At 36.1% G+C, this 9861-nt stretch overlaps 1 protein-coding gene across 1 annotated transcript in view; it reads right to left on the bottom strand.

Annotated features, from left to right (window-relative positions):
* Positions 1–6601: 6601 nt before the first annotated feature.
* Positions 6602–9861, bottom strand: part of LOC106883379 (L-threonine ammonia-lyase) — a gene marked incomplete at its 5' end in the record, with an annotated part of 15623 nt that continues 12363 nt past the window's right edge. Inside the window, 2 exons of the mRNA XM_014934367.2 lie at positions 6602–6799; positions 7954–8079. Coding sequence (XP_014789853.2) covers positions 6628–6799; positions 7954–8079 — 298 coding nt within the window. The remainder of the gene's footprint in view (positions 6800–7953; positions 8080–9861) is intronic.

Genomic DNA, 9861 nt, shown 5'->3' with positions numbered 1-9861 from the left:
ATATATATATATATATATATATATATATATATACAACGAGCTTCTTTCAGTTTCCGTCTACCAAATCCATTCACAAGGCTTTAGTCGGCCTGGGGCTATAGTAGAAGACCCGGAACCATGTGGTTGGGAAGCAAGGTTCTTACCACAGAGCTACGCCTGCGCCTAAAGGCAAATTTCAATTAACTGAGAATGGTTTGCATACATCATGTAGCGCCCTTCAAGACTTTAATAAATCTGAAAAGTGGGTTCAATTCATCCACTGTCGAAGCTACCAGTGTCAGAAAACTTATCCGTGGCCTACAGACAACATTAAAACTTAAAATAATGCTTGGGAACCAATAAATGCTTCGGATTTAATTAAAACTATTTCTGCGAAATCGCTGATTAGAAGCTGATTCCTCAGACCCTCTTCATCAAAAGTAGATTTATGATGAAAGGGATTCCAACCCCGCTTACTTGTTACTGGAGATGCATCGTCTGCCTATTGAATATGCCTTCCTATTTTTAAAGACAATTATGTGGGATATGACGATAATGTAATTGCCATTTGTTGCAGGCCGAGCCTCCATGTAGAATTCTTGGGACGGCTCGTATGTATTAATCATTTATATATATGCTGTTGCATATGTATTTAGATGCGTGTATGTACGTATCTGCCGAAGAATATATTAAGAAATATAGTTTCTTCCATTACTGTACGATAAAAATGTCTGGCGGTCTGAGAAGTATCAACTTAAATAACTGGTTGGCTTTCATTTCATCATCCAAACATGTATATACGACAGCGATAGGAATAAAAGCTAGCAAGTGAAAATTAAATATTTGAATGCATTTGCTAATAGTCCATCCATTGTTAGAGTACTGGTGTCGATGTGATCAACGTTCTCCCTGCTAGCCTTGTGGACGCCAGTACCGAATCCATCCATCTGTAAATTTTCTCAGCTCACTATTCCTCCGAGAGTCATTGAAGTAGAATCCTCAGGCATCTCCTCCATAGGGTTCTATCACAAGAAAACTTTCATTACACTTTCCTGCAGGATTCCCAAGCTTGGCTAACTGAGATTATGGATGTTATCTAATCATCTCGTTCTTGGTCTCCCGCTAGTTGGCTCGGCTTCAAGAATCCTTCTTGCAACTTTTCACTGCGGCATTCTAATCACATGTCCATAGTACCAGAGTTGTGCCCTCTCAATGCCGAGATGTAGCGGCTCAACCGGGTGAGATTTCCCGATCCCCTAGCTACGCAGCCTTCTGAGTAACGTTAGTCCAGGTATCATTCAGTGGAATCCCGTATTAGCCGCTTGTTTTCGCGATCGTACTCTTTCGGTCATTACCCAACGTTCATGACCACAGGTGAGGATAGGCACGAAAATCGAATTGAAGACTGCATTCATTCGGCTTCTTTTATTAATCCTGTATTCCTGAGCATTCTCTGCTAAAGTATAGTTCAAAATAAAATGTCTTTCTTAAGATGTTGGTGGTGATGATATCTGAACCTTCTGTACCGTCAATACAGTATAAGCATAATTAGTGCCTGAGATATAGCTGAAGGTAAACAAAAATCAAGAGTACAGTAGCCATTTTATAGCTATCTTCGTATCAGCTGAGCTTTTCTCAATCATGACGTCACATAAAATTAATATGCTCGACTTTATGGCAACATAAATCTGCTTTTTTCTATAACGTTAATAGAAAAATATTAGGGGAAGAAAAAATAAATAAAAAGCTTGTTACAACGAGTGTGTTATATGAAGAGAAGTATGTTATATCCGAAATAAATCACTATATGAAAGGTGATTTCAAAACTTCTCTGAAAATTCGTTAACTAAAATTAATAATTTTTGAATTTTCATATTGTCTTGGGATATGAATCGACAGGTTTTTAAAAGTTATGTTCTAGAAAATATCTATATTTTTAGGCGATGTTTCCGTCTGATTTTCCTATGAATGGGTGAATCATAGATCGAACAACACGATAAAACTGTTGATACTGTGAATGCACTTTTAAAAAAGTGTCATGAGCTTTCTTCGTACATCGTTATATAATGGAACATTTATATTAAATTGTGGTAAGGCGGCGAGCTGGTAGAATCGTCACCACGCCGGATAAAATGCTTCTTAGCATTTCTTCCGGCTCTTTACGTTCTGAGTTCAAATCCTGCTAGAATCAACACTGACTTTCATCATTTCGGGGTTGATAAAAGATGTATTAGTGGGTCGCTGGAGGTCAATTAAATCACACACCTCCCCCAAGTTCCAAGCCTCGCACCTATAGTGAAAATAATTTATTAAGGTGTTGCTTCTGTCGATGATACCCCAGATCAGCCGTAATCAAACAGATATATGTTCGAAAGACACTCCAGTCGTGACGACCGCGTCTTGTTTTGTTTTCCAGTTACTGTCTATCTTTAATATCAACCCAACGTATTCTTTGAAGCGGAAAGGTGAATTTTTTTGATGGGATTTAATGGACATTTCTAACAGGTCGTCTGACCACGAAGAAGCAGCCGTATGCATGTAAGGTAAACTTATATTCATACGAGATGTGTTTACTTTACATGAGGTTGTTTATAGTACTGTATTCAAACAATGAGCTTCGTTATGAAAAGGTGAATAATATGACTAAATATGACCATCATTAGCTTTTATTTTAATTAATATATGTACATAGGTATATCTTTGTACATTCGTACGTATGTGTGTGTGTGTGTGTGTGCGTGCTCTATATATATATATATATATATATATATGTGTGTGTGTGTGTGTTTGTGTGTGTGTGTATATGTATGTAGATAGATGGGTGGATATATAAATGAATAAATGGATAGAAAGATAGACAAACAAACAGATAGATAGATAGATAGATAGATAGATAGATAGATAGATAGATAGATAGATAGATATTAGAGTTTCACATTTTAGTTCTGAGAGGAATAACGAAATGAAATAGCGGAGGTGCTGTTATTGAAGTGTTTGTTTTAGATGACGCAGTTATTGAACATTTTGATAATGAGATGGAAGAGGATGAAGAAGAAGATGTTAATGAAGACGTCGTCAGCGAAGATATTTACTTAATCATTATAATAGGCTGTCTGATTTCGGCATGTTGTTATATAATGTGCCTGAGCAAACATATTTGGTTATTGCAACCTCGCATATGCTGCTTGGTCACCTCTTAGTACACATTCCAATGCAATTTATATCCTATTCCGGATTATAAAACTGAAAAACTCCTGCGATATACTACTCAGTGGTATAAACTTCCAATTATCACACACTCTGAGGTTACCCTTTACTGCTATCTCCTTCACTGCACCGGCTTTCCTATCACCAGGTATCTCTTCCATCTTCCATATATTATGAAACAACTTCAATATCGCCCTTTCAATTACGTGTTTATCTATTTTAAAGTATTTTCCCTGAAATTCCATCTCAATCCTTTTCGTTTTATAATTGCCCGATGGCTCTTGTTATTTCCTCAACAAATATTTTATGTCCATCCACTTCCATCCCATCTGGTTCAGAAGTTATCAGAGCATTTTTCTTATTTACTACCTTGCTCAAGATTGCATTTAACATGTTCTTTCCATCTTTCTTAAGATTTTATATTGGATTTCTATCACCTCTTCGGCAATACTAAACACAGTTTTATTTCCTCTCTTTGTTTCATAATCTTATTTATAATTTCATCTGATTTCTGATTTCTCTACTGTCTTCTGCATTATGTAACTTAACTGCTTCACCAACTTTTACTTCCAACCATCTTTCGCTCCCAAGTATCTTATTTTATCCCTTCACGAACACCGCTTCATCTCTTTTGCGACACCAATATCTAGCTATTTCTACTTTAAGATTCATCCTATTCCCTCTTCAAATTTCAAATAGTTTTGCTCTTTTCGTACCTCAGTGAATTACCACGTTTCATTCGTAATTTATTTTCTTCATGCTGTCTTTCTTCTACCCAGAACACTTTTGGTTATGTTCTGGTACACTTCCTTACATTCCTCTACGCACCATTGATTTCTATAACATTTTTCGGTCAAAGCGTCAAGCATTAAAACGAACTTCAGCATTCAATTATTCGAACATCCTTCAGTTTTTCGGTATCAAACCTGCAATCCCTATTTTTTTCTGAAATCTTCAGCTTTAACTGTACTATACCTATTGTTAATCGATAAATACTTCCGATATCAGTACTTCGATATATTCTCAGATCTCTGCTTTCTCACGTTATTGATTTACCAAATATGATCTCTGGATAACGATATTTTTTTATCAGGACTTCTTCAAATGCATTTATGAATATCCTTGATTTTAAAGAGAGTACCTCCTGTGATATAATTGGTGGTTGTATAGAAGCTGGCCAAACTTACATCATATTTACTAACATCACCAAGCCTATGTTGTTTGTTCCATAACCTCGTTGTTACTCCCAACTTTCACATTTAAATCACAATTTCCATATCACTTGCTGGTATACTATCAGCTCTACCTTGCAATAATTGGTCGAAAGAATCTTTCTCTTTAAAACTTGCATTATTTATTGATGCGTAACAAACAATAATATAGATGATGTTGCTTTGCTGCGCTACAACTTTCACTAAAAGCATTCTACCATTAGCTAAATGGTTTCATTTAGATAATACTATTTCAGAGTTTTTTTTATTCCGAGTCAAACCGACACTATCACACCCCATATTACCTTCTCTTACACAGATCAAAAATATATTACTTCCCGTCGTATTAAATTTGATATATTCATCGATCCATGTCCAATTTCCCAGTGAGGCAGCATATCAATTTTTTATCGCTCCATCTCTATTTGTTTCTATCTACTTTTCTTCCGCAATGTTTAAACACTTTGTTCCAACAAGTATTTTAGCATTTTTAACACTAGTCCAGGGCTCCTTAGTTTATTTACTCACATTATAAATACGTAGAGGATTTGTTTGCTATACCCTCAATGGTTAAGCTACCATCACGTAAGACCTAGTCCCTAGTTTTGAGCCGTGGATTCTTAGTTAAAGATAGACATCTGAAACTTTTACCGAAGGTACTATTATTACATATTGTTCTAAATATTATCGACACCGTCTCACTGTCAGGGACATTTTCGCGTCTTGTTTAGCCGACCTACCGAAGCTGTTGCTATGGACATATGTGGGGGTAAAAAGAAGTTAGCTAGATGAACCAGTTTTGGATAACCTCTTTACATAAAGGGAGATTTATCCATTGAGAAGCATTGTCTCTCGACACAAATTCCTCTGCAAATGATTTGCAGTGACAGTATATCGATGTAATAGACATATTACTTTGAGGAAATAAATGTTAAGAAAGCGTAAACGGCAAGCGTTCAGATGAATTTGAAATCGGGAGTGGAAGTACTGTAGGTAGGTGTTTTATAGCTTCCCTTCTTTGCTGTTCCAATAAACTTCGTCATAAAGGAAACAATCGGAGATGGAAGACAAAGAGCTGAATGGATTTGTGGAAAGTACATACTGGATGTTTAATACCTTCGTTCTCTTTGAAGCATAGGTCCATCGACAACGTTTTTATTCTTTTCTCGACCATGAGCTAGCTATTTCTTTTTCATATTAGCCCTGCGCAGACCCATTTTTATCTCTTGGATAGCCTAACCTCTATCCTTTGACCTGTTCAACATGGGAGTTTTTAACATGTACTTTCACTCCGTTAGCTTAGCTCTCCGGGTCATTGAGTCACATGAGCTATCACACCGCAACAAGAAAGAGACCTTATGGCGGTTTTCTTAGTAATGGAATATCCAAATTACAAAGAATGATGCATAGCGGTGATGAAATAGTCAAAAGTGGGGCAGGGTTTAACAATGAACTTTATTAAAACTAAAGCTATGAAGACAGTGCAAATCGACAAAAGAAATATCGTTGGATGGGCACTACTAGAAAAGTAAAATACGCTTAGATATCTTGGAACTTTTACAGGACGTAGGAGGTCTTTAGAAAATGAGTTTAATAAAATATGTAAGACGGGAAATAAAGCAATAGGAGTGTTTCTCAAATGGGTGAAAATCAAATAGTTTGGTGAGTCGTTCGAAAATTAAACCACATACGATACTTGTTGTAAGAAGTGCTTTACTGTATGGAAAAGAATCATGGTAAAGCAATAGTATTAAGCTAATCGTTTTAGAGTCTTTACGAAGTTGTTGAAGCAGATGAGGATTACGAAGAATCTCGGAAAACAAATGGCGTGAGTTAATGAGAAATAAAGTGGTTCGAGGCATAAAAATATACATTGAAAAAAAAAGCATGGTCGGATGGTTGGGTTATGTGCTTCAATCACAGCTTGATGAAAGGCTGTTTCACCAATCAGTAGAATAGCCATTCCAAGGTATCAGTGGAAGAGTTAGGTCTACTTGTCAGAGAAAATGCAGAATGAGAAAGAGATAATATCAATAAAATTGCGGAAGCTGAAACGGAAACACAGAAATAGACAGAGCTGGTGAGACTACGTAAAGGTTCATTGGCGCTCGTTGGTATTAAATGTGATAAGAATAACAGACGATGATGATGATGAATATTATTAAGGCGATTGTGGTTGTTGTAATTAGCGTTGTTGTTGCTGTTTCTTTTCATGCGAAAATAAAATATCCTACCTGACGCCAATGCTGGCAATAAGCCGGGTTAAGTCGGCAATCCCACCTGGTCGATCACTGACCGTCACAACAAACTTGATCAAACGTCCATCAGCGGCCAGACCACGCTCAATAACTCTTCCTAAGGCTGGTGTGTCTATGTTTCCACCACACAAAGCCACAACAACCCTGTTAAAACACAATACTGACATGACATTGACTGATTTTATTCTTTAAAAGAACTGAAATATTAAGCATAAAGACGGACATTTTAGTGTAATCTCTTCTATTTTTGTGTCGATGTTTGCGGGCAGAATTTGCCAAAGTTGAAATGATAATTAACACACTGCAATTTTTAACATTAGCTGCCATCAACCTTCTATAATTAGACCGCAATTAAGGTTATATAATTAGAAGGTGCTAACAAACTGAAAATGTAATTACTTCCATCCGTGCATAATCTTCCATTGACTTCCGGTATTCATAGCATTCTTGCATAACTGTAGTTTCTGGATTTCATTCTACATTCAGATTTATAGATTATATTACTTTTTCGCTATGTTGATGTATTATTCATTTATTTATTTCAAGAAACATTGATGTATTTCCATTAAACCAGTAAATGCTTCGATATATATTCATATAATACAACCAGAGATATTTTTTAAAATGGGAATGTAATTACAGGTATGATTACATCTAGAGATATCGGATAAAACTCGAAAAATCGTTCTAATAATTACAAATAAATCGAAACATGCATGGAATTTTCCTAAAATACTAACAGATTACTGTTATAGCGCTACAGTCCACATATATACAGTCCCATTACCTGGTGTATTAAAACATCCTAGATACAGTGACACATTTGCTAATATATTAGCACATCCATACATATTGACCTATGTCTGCCAATGTTCCAGGTAGTCGTTTCTGAGGGGATCAAATTAGGTAGAAAGAAACATTATACACTAACATTCTTAGCGAATCCCTCTGTATTAGTCTTTTTGTGTATTCTCCTTGCAACAAAATATAACAGCTAGTGCCGTTCTATGTTCGTAAATACATTACAAATATTATACAAACCGATATTTTGTATTCTATTATGACTGCACACAAAAAATGCTAGTTGTTTGTACCAAATTGACCTAGATTAAGCATAACTACGATTAATGCCATTCCAGGCGTGAGCATCATCCCGCCGAAGTCAGCTTTGCTTTTCAGCCTTCCGAAGTAGATAAAATAAAATACCAGCTAAATGCGGAAGAGTCCATATAATGGTTATTCCGACCTCTAACAAGACAGTGGGCATGTGCCTGAGATAGTAATTGATTTGTACTCACGTTTTGCCTTTTAACTCTTCTTGTTTACCCTGTAATAGTGCAGCCAGTCCAACGACTCCAGCCCCTTCTACCACTGCTTTTTCCTGTTCTACAAGCCTCAGAATGGATAAAGCAATGTAGTTCTCACTGAAAATATTTATATAAAAGAGAAATTTTAGTATACAATATTCAACACATTTATTATATAAAACTGGGATTTGTTTCCTCCATAGATAGAGCTTTCTACTTTCTATAACATTATAAGACAATGCTTCCATTGTATGAAGAAAATAATTTCGAGAACAATTAATTTGTACAAGTAATCTAGGTTTAAAGGTTATGTTGTTAGAAACTATTCCTAACATCGGTCTATAACAAGTAACCTTAGATACCAAGAACCTTCCTCAGAATCCTAGCTGTCCTTAATAATACTGTTTTTTTGGAGTTGCTCTAAACTTAGTTTATTTATTTATTATTATTATTATTATTATTATTATTATTGAGTGAGAGAGCAATGCATGCCATCAGCCATCAAAGTGACACTAGGGTAAAATATACGAAGTCCAGTATACCCATCATGACTACCCGTCTGATAAGGGTACACCAGGTACATGCATCACAAGCATATATGCGCAACATGGTGATCTCATATCAAGATCAACGGCACATGACCTCGCAGGTGGGGCCCAGTTAGAATTATTTTCAGGTCGAGTAGCCCATTCCGCTCAAAAGATCCCTGAATAAGGTTTGTTTAAGGATGTTGTGCAAAACATCCATGTTTCCAAAGGTGAATTATTCAAACCCCCAAAGAATTCCTCTCAACACATGGCTATGATGCTCCCCAACTACTTCTGCTCATGATCAGAGATGCGCCTATCGTCAGCCACTAAGGGACATGCTCAGATGCTTAAGATCAAACAACTGACAGACAAATCTGTAGTTCTGAGCAGAATATTTGCTGTAGCCAATCTTTTTATTATTATTATTATTATTATTATTATTATTATTATGATTATTATTATTATTATTATTACTGTAACATTTTAATGGTGATGTTTACTGCTAGTCATTAAATCGTATTAAATGACCGGATGACAGAATTTTTCTCATGGCGGCGGTATTGTCTTCAGTGAATGCGCTACACTAAAGTAGCACTTCTGTCGATATGCATTACAACGCACATGACTGCATATTGCATATTGTATATCGCATTTTATATTTCATGCAGAGTATCGTATTTCGTATTTCTCCGAATTTCGTATTCCTAACTTCGCTCTCTCTCTCTCTCTCTCTCTCTCTCTCTCTCCTCCACCTCCTCCTCCTCCTCCTCCTCTTCTTCTTCCTCACTCCACACTAGCTGTCAGTTGAAAGATGAATGACTAGCAACTGCCCCTGTTGGTATCTATGCATGAATGTACGGTGCGAGAATGCGTATCTCTAGATAGATATATGTAAGAGAGAGAGGGAGAGAGAGGGGGGGACCCACAATTTAGACTACCTCCCTGATCTCTCTCTGTATTTTTTTCTTTTCCTCTTTTTTTTTCTTCTTCTGCTTCCTCTCTCTACAACCATTATCATCGTAAATGTACTTTCGACTTTGGTATTTCAATATGTGCCCACCCCTCTCTAACGCCTACCAATCACCCTACCGTTCCATCCAAATACCAGTTATTCCATACATACTTTTGTATGTGACATACACGAGTATGTGTGCGCTTGCAATACGTACATGTATGCATGTATGTAAATATATAAATATGTATGTATATATGTATGTTAATATGTATGTATACATGTATGCATGAATGTATACATATATATATGTGTGTATATGTATGTATGTATGTATATGTGTATGTATGCATGTACGTATGTATATATCTATGCAATATAAGTATGTTTGTATGTATGTGTGTGTGCATGTATGAT

Source organism: Octopus bimaculoides, chromosome 7 (assembly GCF_001194135.2).
Source record: "Octopus bimaculoides isolate UCB-OBI-ISO-001 chromosome 7, ASM119413v2, whole genome shotgun sequence".
NCBI classification, from domain to species: domain Eukaryota; kingdom Metazoa; phylum Mollusca; class Cephalopoda; order Octopoda; family Octopodidae; genus Octopus; species Octopus bimaculoides.
Note: the sequence above shows the minus strand (reverse complement) of the source record. Positions and strands in the feature narration are given on the sequence as shown.